The 13281-nt window shown below is 38.7% G+C and overlaps 1 protein-coding gene across 3 annotated transcripts in view; it reads left to right on the top strand.

Moving 5' to 3' along the window:
- Positions 1–13281, top strand: part of ABTB2 (ankyrin repeat and BTB domain containing 2) — a 222824-nt gene that overhangs the window by 103937 nt on the left and 105606 nt on the right. For all 3 annotated transcript variants that reach the window (XM_053720534.1, XM_053720535.1, XM_053720536.1), the window contains 4 exons: positions 5463–5552; positions 5744–5845; positions 5915–6011; positions 6202–6337. In XM_053720534.1, the coding sequence (XP_053576509.1) occupies positions 5463–5552; positions 5744–5845; positions 5915–6011; positions 6202–6337 (425 nt within the window). The remainder of the gene's footprint in view (positions 1–5462; positions 5553–5743; positions 5846–5914; positions 6012–6201; positions 6338–13281) is intronic.

Below are 13281 nucleotides of genomic sequence, written 5' to 3' on the forward strand. Positions count from 1 at the left end.
GTCATATGAGATGGGCTAGTCTTACTTTTGTAGGGTACTGATGGTATTGTCATGGTTGTATGAGATGGGTTAGTCTTACTTTTGTAGGGTACAGATGGTATTGTCATAATCATATGAGATGGGTTAGTTTTACTTATGTACGGTTCTGATGCTATTGTCATGGCAGAAGGGTTACACCCACTTTGGGTTAGATTACAAGTAAAGTGCTATTTAACCCTCCCACTGCGCTAGAAGTAAGCTTTTTGCGTGCATCGGGTTGTGCTCGTATTATGAGTTGAAAGTAAACTGTATTCACTAGTGCGCAAAAAAAGTGGGGGAAAAACCCTACTCACGCGCAAACATGATTGCATATTTGCATATACCTGACATGAAAATATGATTATTTCACATTCCAATGTTCTTCACATAGACCTTCGAAAAGATTCTTGGAGCTGTTGCTAGGCCAAATGGAAGAGCAACAAATTGGTAATGCTTGTCTAGAGAAGAGAATCTCAGAAACCGATAGTGGTCTGGGTGAATCGGAATGTGAAGATATGCATCCTGTAAGTCTATCGAGGACATATAATGACCTTGCTGAACAAAAGGCAGAATAGTCCTTATAGTCACTATCTTAAAAGTTGGGACTCTTACAAAACGATTAAAAAACTTCAGATCCAGAACTGACCTGAATTAATTTTCTTTCTTTGGGACAATGAATAGATTTGAATAAAACCCCAGACCCTGTTCCTGAAACAGTACTGGTATGATTACCCCTGAAAGCTCTAGATCTGAAACACACTTCAGAAAAGCCTGAGCCTTCACTGGATTTACTGGAACGTGAGAGAGAAAAAAATCTTTTCACAGGAGGTCTTACTCTGAATTCTATCGATACCTATGAGAGACAATACTCTGAATCCACTGATTTTGAACAGAATCTGCCCAAATATCTTGGAATAACTTTAATCTGCCCCCCACCAGCTAACCTGGAATGAGGGCTGCACCTTCATGCAGACTTGGGGGCTGGCTTTGGTTTCTTAAAAGGCTTGGATTTATTCCAACTTTAAGAAGGTTTCCAATTGGAACCAGAGTCTTTAGGGGAAGGATTGGTCTTCTGTTCCTTATTCTGTCGAAAAGAACGAAAACGATTAGAAGCTTTAGATTTACCCTTAGATCTTTTATCCTGAGGCAAAAAAACTCCCTTCCCCCCAGTGATAGTTAAAATAATTGAATCCAACTAGGAACCAAACAAATTATTACCCTGGAATGAAAGAGATAGTAATCTAGACTTAGATACCATGCCCGCATTCCAAGATTTGAGCCATAAAGCTTTTCTAGCTAAAATAGCTAAAAAGACATAGAAGCAAACGAACAATGCTAGACAAATCAGGATCTGATTCCTGTTGCGCTAGGCTATCCAACCAAAAGGTTGATGCAGCCGCAACATCAGCCATAGAAATTGTAGGCCTGTGAAGATAGCCAGAATACAAATAAGCTTTCCTTAGATATGATTCAAGTTTCCTATCTAAAGGATCTTTAAAAGAAGTACTGTCTTCCATAGGAATAGTAGTACTGTAGGTTTGGCAAGAGTGGATTTTTCCCCAAAACTCTAATCAAAGTGTTGGCAAAGGGTACAATCTTTTAAACCTAGAAGAAGGAGTCTAAGAAGTACCAGGCTTAATCCATTCCATATCAATCATATCAGAAATAGCTTCAGGAACTGGAAAAACCTCTGGAGTAACCACAGGAGGTTTATAAACAGAATATAAACGTTTACTAGTTTTGGTATCAAGAGGACTAGACTCCTCAATATCCAAAGTAACCAACACTTCTTTTAACAAGGAATGAATATACTCAATCTTGAAAAGATAGGTAGACTTGTCAGTGTCAATGTCTGAGGTAGATTCTTCTGAATCAGAGAGATCCTCATCAGAGGAGGATATTTCAGTATGTTGTCGGTCATTAGAAATTTCATCAATTTTATGAGAAGTTGTAAAAGACCTTTTACGTTTATTAGAAGGCAGAATAGCAGGCAAAGCCTTCTGTATCGCATCAGCAATATAATTATTCATATCAACAGGGATATCATGTACATTAGATGTTGAAGGAACAATAGAAACTATACTAGTACTGATGGAAACATTTTCTGCGTGCAAAAGCTTATCATGGCAACTGTTACATACTACAGCTGGAGATATAATCTCAGCTAACTTACAACAGATACACTTAGCTTTGGTAGAACTGTGATCAGGCAGAAGGGTTCCAACAGTTGTTTCTGAGACAGGATCAGATTGAGACATCTTGAAAAATGTAAAAGAAAAAACAACATTAAAGCAAAATTACAATTTCCTTATATGGCATTTTCAATGGGGAAAAAAATGCAAACAGCATAGCCCTCTGAGCATATAGAAGGCAAGAGGCATATAGGAAGTGGGGTGAAAAATAAACTAAAATTTTTTGGCGCCAAGAATTACGCACAATGCAAAAGGAAGTTAAACATTTTTTGGTGCCAACAACATCCGGAAATGATGCAACTCGCATCATAACAGACGCAACCTCATGCAAGGAAACTTGGTGTCAACTAAGACGCTGGAAATGACGAACTTGCGTCACCAAAGACGTTCCTTCGCACTAAAACATTCGCAATAAATAACAGCATTTTGCGACCTCGCGAGCCTAGTTTAGCCCGCAAAAGAAAAACAGTCAATTTGAAAAAAAGACTATACCCCAGGTAAGACAAATAATTTCCTAAACATGCTTCCAAAACTGAAACTGACAGTCTGCAAAAGGAAATATACATAGACCTGACTCATGGCAAATATAAGTAAAATATATATATATATATTTAAAACTTTATATCAATACATAAAGCGCCAAACCATAGCTGAGAGTGTCTTAAATAATGAAAACATACTTACCGAAAGACACCCATCCACATATAGCAGATAACCAAACCACTACTGTAGGGTACTGATGGTATTGTCCTGGTCATATGAGATCATTTAGTCTTACTTTTGTAGGGTACTGATGGTATTATCATGGTCATATGAGATGGTTTACTCTTACTTTTGTAGGGTACTGATGGTATTGTACTAGTCACAGCAGAAGGGTTACACTCACTTTGTAGGGTAGTGATGGTAATGTCCTGCTCACAGGAGGTTGGTTTTATTCACTTTTTAGGGTGCTGATAGCATTGTCCAGGTCACAGGAGGTTGGTTTTACTCACTATTTAGGGTGCCGATGGTATTGTCCTGTTCATGGCAGAAGGGTTACACTATCTTTGTAGGGTGCTGATGGCAATATCCTGGTCACAGGGGAAGGGTTAAACTCACTTTGTAGGGTGCTGATAGTATTGTCCTGTTCATGGCAGAAGGGTTACACACACTTTGTAGGGTGCTGATGGTATTGTCCTGGTCACAGCAGATGGGCTAAACTCACTTTGTAGAGTGCTGATGGTATTATCCTGATCACGACAGATGGGTTACACTCACTTTATAGGGTGCTGATGGTATTGTCCTGGTCACAGCAGATGGGTTAAACTCACTTTGTAGAGTGGTGATGGTATTGTCCTGGTCACAGCAGATGGATTACATTTAGTTTGTAGGGTGCTGATGGTTTTGCCCTGGTCACAGGAGGTTGGTTTGACTCACTTTGTAGGGTGCTGATGGTATTCTCCTGGTCACAGCAGAAGGGTTACACTCACTTTGTAGGGTGCTGATGGTATTATCCTGATCATGGTGGAAGGGTTACACTCACTTTGTAGGGTGCTGATGGTAATGTCCTAGCGACTGTGAGTTACCAGCCTTCTTCAGAGCTACAGTATAAAGCTTATGTTAATCTGCAATAGAGAGCACCCTGTTAGTTATTGCAATTGTTTGTTGGACATTATGTGCGGGATGCAAATTGGTGATTTCTGATAATCACTGCCAGCTATCATCACAAAGCATCTGAAGCATACTGTACTGTCTACATAATCATGTAAAGGTTTATCTTGCTGTATAACTGGTAAGAATAAACAATGACTATACGTATAAACTCCAGGCTTAAACAGATTCATTCTTCAAATACCAAGTCAGTAAAACGTAGGTACTGAGCAAGCCCAGCAGCAGAAATGCAGATACAGAACTGATAACTCCCAGCAGGTACAGGCCTCTGTCGGTACCAGTTATTCCCAGCAGGTACAGTATACTGTCAGTACTGGTCACTCCCAGCAGGTACAGTATACTGTCAGTACTGGTCACTATCAGCAGGTACAGTATACTGTCAGTACCGGTTACTCCCAGCAGGTACAGAATACTGTCAGTACCGGTTACTCCCAGCAGGTACAGTATACTGTCAGTACTGGTCACTCCCAGCAGGTACAGTATACTGTCAGTACTGGTCACTCCCAGCAGGTACAGTATACTGTCAGTACTGGTCACTCCCAGCAGGTACAGTATACTGTCAGTACTGGTCACTCCCAGCAGGTACAGTATACTGTCAGTACTGGTCACTCCCAGCAGGTGCAGCATACTGTCAGTACCGGTCACTCCCAGCAGGTACAGTATACGGTCAGTACCGGTCACTCCCAGCAGGTACAGTATACTGTCAGTACTGGTCACTCCCAGCAGGTACAGGCCTCTGTCGGTACCAGTTATTCCCAGCAGGTACAGTATACTGTCAGTACCGGTCACTCCCAGCAGGTACAGGATACTGTCAGTACCGGTCACTCCCAGCAGGTACAGTACACTGTCAGTACCGGTCACTCCCAGCAGGTACAGTATACTGTCAGTACCGGTCACTCCCAGCAGGTACAGTATACTGTCAGTACTGGTCACTCCCAGCAGGTACAGTATACTGTCAGTACTGGTCACTCCCAGCAGGTACAGTATACTGTCAGTACTGGTCACTCCCAGCAGGTACAGTATACCGTCAGTACCGGATACTCCCAGCAGGTACAGAATACTGTCAGTACTGGTCACTCCCAGCAGGTACAGTATACTGTCAGTACTGGTCACTATCAGCAGGTACAGTATACTGTCAGTACCGGTTACTCCCAGCAGGTACAGAATACTGTCAGTACCGGTTACTCCCAGCAGGTACAGTATACTGTCAGTACCGGTTACTCCCAGCAGGTACAGTATACTGTCAGTACTGGTCACTCCCAGCAGGTACAGTATACTGTCAGTACTGGTCACTCCCAGCAGGTACAGTATACTGTCAGTACCGGTTACTCCCAGCAGGTACAGTATACTGTCAGTACTGGTCACTCCCAGCAGGTACAGTATACTGTCAGTACTGGTCACTATCAGCAGGTACAGTATACTGTCAGTACCGGTTACTCCCAGCAGGTACAGAATACTGTCAGTACTGGTTACTCCCAGCAGGTACAGTATACTGTCAGTACTGGTCACTCCCAGCAGGTTACACACATGATCCAGACTTTTCTCAGGGGAAGAGATATTATCAGGACTGGGATAAAACACTTTCTTGCTTGTATCTTTTAGGGTCTCACCCCGCTTATGTATGCTTGTGCATCAGGAGATGAGGCAATGGTGCAAGTGCTGATAGAAGCCGGAGCTAAGCTGGATGTCGCAGTAAGTGCACAAGCAGAATTAAACTCACAGTGAGGGGGACTGATGACAGGAATTTGACAGGACACTGGAATTAGTGACAACAGGACTGACATGAGGAGAGCACACTGACAGCAGCGGACTTACACACAGCAACATCCAGTGTATTTGATGGGGTAACGCTCTATGTTTGCGGCATTCTATGTCATTCACAGGTTCCTGGCAGCTCACCCCGGCACCCATCAGTGCACCCAGACAGCCGTCACTGGACAGCTCTAACTCTGGCTGTGCTTCATGGACACATCTCAGTGGCACAGGTAGGTAGCTGGTGTGCCTGAGCAGGGTGCACAAGATATTTGTGACTTTACATTCATTGTGTCTCACAGCTCCTCCTAGATGCGGGTGCCCATGTAGAAGGTTCAGTAGAGAACAGCAGCGACGACAGCTATATAGAAACTCCCCTACAGTTAGCAGCAGCTGCAGGTAAATCACACCGGTATCTCCCATCACCTTCTCACCTGGTCTTGTGTATTGTTCTTCTTCATTGTTGTCACATTAACAGTCACAACAAACTGTGTCTATCTTATTGCCTCCCTCTCATTACACTGCCTCTTGTCTAACTGATCTCCCCTCTATTCTCACTGCCTCTCCCTTATTCCCCTGTACTTTCTAGGTAACTATGAGATAGTCAGTCTTCTCCTGGACAGAGGAGCTGACCCTCTCTTTAACATGCTGAATACTGGAGGAGTCTACTCATCACTGCATGAGGATATGAATTGTTTTAGCCATGCTGCTGCGCATGGACATAGGTAGGAATTGTTTGGAGCTCAAGTTATTGTTGTCAAAAGATCTGCAGACCAGTACTGGAGTAAAACAATCACACACATGCCTCATGTACCCCCTTTTTTTTTCTTTTAAGCACATACATTTTCTTAACTTACAGTAAAAGCCATTTAACTAGTGAGATTAGTCCCATCTCCAAAAAAATGCTCAGGAGCAAGGTATCATCACCCTCTGCAGAACATTTAAAGGACATGTATTTTTGTGTGTGTGTGTGTGTGTGTGTGTGTGTCTGTGTGTGTGTGTGTATATATACAGTATATATATATATATATATATATATATATATATATATATATATATATATATATATATATATATATATATATATATATATACAAAACACGGAAGGGAACTGCACTCTCATACCGGACCGGGTACACATCCTATGACCCTGCAACATGCTCAGCCCTGGGTGCCACTGGCACTCACAGGAAGCTGTGCTGTCCCCAGAGCCACAAGCAGTTAACCCCAGACAGGTCTGGGTGCAAGAACCATAGGGAAAATTTCAAAACAAATTAATACAACACACAGAGAAAACCCAGCACTCACTTGCAAGCTCTCAGCTAAGATTTAAAAGCAAAACTGGAAAGGTTAGTCACCGCATCTGGCCAAATGGGACAAGCTCAGGTACCACGTCAAGGTCCTCTCCAATACCTGAGACCCTAAAACAGCCACACAATGCAAGCTTTCAAATCCAAACAAACTGAAAACAAAAAAAGGGTGCACAGGAATATGTAATCACCCTAGACATATACAAAACACGGAAGGGAACTGCACTCTCATACCGGACCGGGTACACATCCTATGACCCTGCAACATGCATACATATATATATATATATATATATATATATTAAACACACACACATATATATACGCAAATATATATTTATTTATAAACATGTAAATAGACTGCACTCTCAAACTGGACTAAGTACACACACACCCCATGACCCTGCTAAACTCATAGTCTTGGGTACTCACCAGCACTCACAGACAGCTGCACAGCTTTCAGTGACATAGGCAGTTAACCCCAGACAAGCTTAGGTGCAAAGCCCATAGGGAAAATTAAAAAAAGGCACAATTAATAATTATTGAGGCTTTTGGGGATTCATATAAAGCTTGAAAAATGTTCATAAAGTTACCTTAAAGGGGCAGTATACTGTAAAATAGTTTTTCCCTTAATGTGTTTACAATTGCTTTTTTTACCAACTGCAGAGTAAAAAATGTATGACAATTAGCTTTTTAAGGCTTATTTGTGTATATTAAAGCTCTGATTTTGTGTTTTGAAGCCAGAACCTAATAAAATGGGTTGAGCTTGTAGGTATAATCCGATCTCATTACTGTATCACATTGTGCAAATATACCTGCTTCTTTATCTTATATCTGTCCTTAAAACAATCACCAGTACTTTGAGAGAACAATGGGAAATCAACATTTTATTACCTTATCTCTGCTTTATCACACTGGGAGTGTAATTTCTTCTGCTGGCTGTGTTTACAAAGCTTATCTATAGCTGGTACGCGCGGCCACAAACTTTCAGAATAGGTGGGGATACCACATGCTAAATCAACAATTTCAAATGCCAATATAAGGGTAAAGGAGCTACTTGTAAACAATTTAATACACTCCAGCAGGTAAAGTGGATCATTAGGAACAAATTAAAGGGGAGAACATTTTTGAGTAAACTGTCCCTTTAAATACCAAAATTATGTAAAGCCATTTTTAGATGATCCTATTCAATTCTATCAAATGCCGTCTCAGCATCCAAGGGTGCTAAGAAGGCTTATCGATGTTTTTCATGATATAATTGAATAGCCATATTTGCCTTTGTAATATTGATAATAGCAGTTCTAGACTTAATAAACCCTGTTTGGTATTAAATGACTTAGTCTATTAGACATGATTTTGACTAGGATTTTATAATATGCATTTGGCAGATATAAAGGCCAGTAAGTGCTTAGATTGCATGAATCTTTATCTAATTTTAAAATTAGAAATACCGTATATTTTGCCTGTAAAAAGTACATTTGGTTTTAATTCTCCAGATAATTATTTATTAAACAAATCTACCAGTAAGTTAGTAATTTCAGTTTTCAATATCTTGTATGTTTCTATGAGTAGTTTTTCGGGCCCGGATACTTTTCCTGTGGTCATGTCTTTACTAAGGAAGACGTGGAGGGAATTATAAATCGGTTTATTATAAACAACAGCTCAGTAGCTTGTTGTATGGCGAGTCACCACCTAGGTGCAGCCTTTTTTAGCCCAGTTGTGCTTTTAACAGAGGAAAACTTTCCTGAAGTATATCAGTCTGATCCCCTTAACAAGATCAGTCCAGCCCGGAAATACAAGGCAATTCTCCTCTGAACAAGGAACATGACAATCCCAGACGATCGTTTCGGCCTCCTATGGGCTTCATCAGTGAGGTGCAGGCAGCCATATTCCTCCAAGCACACTGGGCAAGGAGTTCACATCTGGTTTCCCCCATCACCCTTTAGGAGACTTCCCCATGGTCATAATACAAATCGGTTTATTACATTTCTCCAATAAATCAGTTGGAGCTTGTGGTAAGCTAATTTTTTCCCAAAATCTAAATTTTATATCATTATCTGAGAGGAACAGGTTGACATAATATTAAAGAAGAACTTCTGTTATCTCTTCAGTCATATTTAAATCTAATTATAATTGATCAATAACATATTGTTAGATTTCTCTTGTATTTTAGTAATACTGGCAAGTATTTTCCATGCCTTGTTCAACTAAAAAAAGTTTCCTTTAAATCTTAGTTGCACTTTTATCGTATTCATACGTAGGAAGTAATTTCTGGCTTTTGCATTGCAATATGAGATTCTATTTTCAGTTGACGGAGTTTCAATATATTTACTATAAGTCTGTGATAATCTTTGCAAAGTTAATTCATCTTGAATTTGATTTTGTTTAAATTTTTTAGCAGTAAAAGCTAGTATTTCCCCCTTAAAGGGACAGTCAACACTCAATGTAACTTAACTCTATACCTTAGATCAGGAATAGAAGGTTCCGCTGCACTGCATCGCATGTTGAAACACTCTAACAGTATTGGAGTAATCAACCAAAATACAAATGTTTATTCCATGTAGATATGGCCGCCAAACTCCTCCCCATCCTCCCTCGTCCCCTTCTCTAATATTTTCCCTGCTCATTCATGTTCCAAAGGGTGACGTTGCTGTTTCTGATAATGCGCATGCGCATTATCTTCTGCCCGTTTGCAAACGCAAGCTGAAATCGTAAGTGCTGCTGTGATTATCCATTGCGCATGCGTGATTCTCTGTGAACGCTTGTTAATCCAACTGAGGATTGGATTATGATTGGAAGATTCAAATAAAAGGAAAGTAAATACCTAACAGTGGGGGGAGTTTGGTGGCCATATCTACACAGAATAAACATATGTATTCTGGGTGATTACTTCTATACCGTTAGAGCTCATCAACATGCGATGCGGTGCAGCTGCATCTTCTATTCCTGATCTAAGGTATGGAGTGAAGTTGCATCGGGTGTTGACTGTCCCTTTAAGTACCGCCTTATCAGTATCCCAAAACAATTGTGGCTGTATATTATTCCATGTTTCTTTAAAGGATTACTAACTTTTGCTTTTTCGGTTCAAAACGGACCACATATTTTAAACAACATTAATCAACACAATCCAATCTACCTTATTTTTTCTTGAAACCAAGCTCCATATCTTTATAAAATAAAATTTTATTTTACCCACATGACATCACTTCTTCCAGCCCTCAAATATGGACCGTACACGGTACCTCAATTACCAATCTGATTGCGTGTATTTGCATATAATTATAATATGAGTTTGTCAATTTACGCATTCGCAATTGGTTTGTCTATTCGCGCATGCGCAGATTACGGCACTGATGCCTACATTACCAACAATGTATTCACAATAACGCATGCGCATTTCAAGTATAAATCTCTAAGATCGTCTCTCCAGTCTTTTTACAGTGTTTTAGGTGTCACAACACTATAATGTTAGCGGTCCACAATTGTTTAGTGCTTTCAACTATACAATTTTAAATATTTAATCAAAATAATAACTTTATTATTTCAAAATGTAATTAATCAATATTATAACATTTCATTGATAGATTTAGTAGGTGACTTTGACTCTGCATCATAAAACTAGCACCAATAGTATAGCATTATCTATTTACATCATTCATTGCCTAATGAGTACTGAATATGAAATCCTATCTGTAGGGTTCTTTTAGGCATAAGTAAAGATGTCCATAAAATGATATAATATATTCATATGATATGAATAATCATTTCTAAAATGTGCTATAAGAAAGATGCAGAAGCAGCTGTTTTTAAATAACACAGACTTTGAATAGTGGTTGATTAAGATCTCTGGAGTTGCAATTTACTGGTCAGTTTCAATGAGCCTCTTTTCTTTGAGACACATAAAATTCAATAATAATTGGAAGCCCAAAGTGTGACATTGATTTTTGCATACACTTATGTGTTTAAATTTAAATTGAAAACTCAAATAAGTATAAAAATAATGTAATATTGCCTTAGTGCAATATTCATGACATTTTAAAATAATATTTAGAATTTAAAAAAAGCCTGAGATAAATAAGAGAATGTTGATATTTTTACACGTTTGTGGGTGAAATATATATATTATTAAGAGAAGCCTTTAACAGTTTTGCTCTCATACTCCATTCCAACAATAGCTTGACTGTTGAAAGGTTGTCTTAAAATATATATTTTATTAGTTCAAATTAAATGGTATAACTTACCGCTATAATACTATTTTTTTTTTTTAAAAAGGACTATCTCCCTGAAGTCAAGTGCAGTAATATTTCATTATTTTATTACTATTACTTTCGGTATAATTTTTTTTAAACAAAATATTATAAATAATTTTTTTTAAGTTGCTCGTTAATTCTAGGGAGATTCTCTAAGCTCCAGCACACAAGTTACTTACATTTCCTGCGTAGCAAAGTTTTCGGATCCGAGATCGATAGAGCGGGTCTACTGCATCCTGACATGAAGTCTGTGACGTATTCAATAACGTTTACCTATATCGCGCATGTGCATAGCGTACAATAGTTGCCATCTTCCAACTGGAGTTGTACGTCCACATTGGAAACAACAAACCGATAGCAAAGCAGTGGGTTTGGAAAAGTTAGAAAATTCGGAGCAAGATTTCTTACAAACGGTAACTATTTGGAACATGATGGGCATTGAAAATGTGCTAATATAGATGCATATTTTTTATTTTGTGACTACAGTGTCCCTTTAAGGAGTTGAAATTCTGTGTTATTTCCCAAACTTTATGTACCCCCCCACACCTATTCTATCTTGGAATAAGGAAGAAGAAAAAGAAACATTAAATAATAATGAGACATTAATTGTTATCCAATTTAGTTAAAGGGACATTCCAGGCAAAATTGGAATCCCCATGGGCACATTTCACTTTTGAATAGAAGCATTTTTTGTAATATACATGTATTAGCAAAACTACTTCTAATTAAAGCTATAGCTGTTTCAAAAGTGTATTCACTGGGCACTAGAATTGTAAACACAGCACTTGCTCAGAGAGCCTAAGGTGCTTGTACCATCTGATAACTCAATTTGTTATGTGCTGACATGATTCAAGCCCCACTTACACTCTGAGCAGCTGCAGTATTTAAATTTTTTGGTTCAGCACCAGGGTAGCACTTTCTGATTGGTGTCTAAATGTATCCACCAATCAGCAAGCTCTACCCTGGTGCTGAACCAAAAATGGGCCGGCTCTTAAGCTTACATTTAAAAAAATATACCAAGAGAATGAAGAAAAATTGATTATAGGAATAAATCAGAAAGTTGCTTAAAATTGCTGCTCTATGTGAATCATAAAAGTTTAATTTTGACTCGACTATGCCTTTAATATAGCTGGATAAATTATTCTAGCTGGGATATCAATATTTTTAAATGAGTCAATATATGTAGAGAATTCTCTTCTTTTGCAGGATTTCACAGCAGAGTCATTTTAACAAATCAGAATCATATTCCCTTTGTAAACATTCATATTTCAGTTGCCCTAAACGCTCTTATGATTAGTACTTTATTCCAAAGGTTCAGAGATTTAGCAATAACTGGTTTTAGCACAACAAACCCTCCTCTTCTCGTTCGGCCCCAACACCATGAGCCCTTTCAATAACAACTGGAGCTAAATTCTGGCAAGTTTCATTATATCTTCGTTTCCATGGATTCTGGCAGTCTAGATCAATTTTCCAGATTGTCTATTTTATTTCTATCCATAATTGTTTAGACAGCAATTCCAGTATATCTTCATTATTACTATATTGTGAATCTTCTAGGTCTGCTATTCTTCTTTTTTTCTGCCTGATTATTGAATTGTTAAAACTCCTCTCCTACAGATTTAACCTCTTGTTGAATCCACTCACTTGTTCAGATTAATAATTTAGTCAGCTGTTGTATTATATACTGTGTTTCTGCTGACCCTTTTGTGTTTCTGGATTTAAAGGGACATGAAACCCAAAATTTTTTTTTCACGATTCAGATAAAATAATTTTGCTTCATTCTCTTGGTATCTTTAATTGAAGATGCAGCAATGCGCTCCTGGGAGCTAGCTGCACACATTTATAAGCCAATGCAAATGGGCATACAACTTCAGCCACCAATCAGCAGCTAGCTCCAAACTCAAGTCTATCTAAATATGCTTTTCAACAAAAGATACCAGGAGAATGAAGCAAATTAGATAATAGAGGTAAATTAGAAAGTTGTTTAAAATTGTATGCTCTAACTGAAGCGTGAAAGAAAAAATAGTGTTTTTTATGTCCCTTTAATTCTAGATCTACCAGGTTAAGATCTGTTTGATTTTTCAGCATTTTATCAGAGCCGGTGCTCTT

The sequence above is a fragment of the Bombina bombina genome, chromosome 7 (assembly GCF_027579735.1).
Source record: "Bombina bombina isolate aBomBom1 chromosome 7, aBomBom1.pri, whole genome shotgun sequence".
Taxonomy (NCBI): domain Eukaryota; kingdom Metazoa; phylum Chordata; class Amphibia; order Anura; family Bombinatoridae; genus Bombina; species Bombina bombina.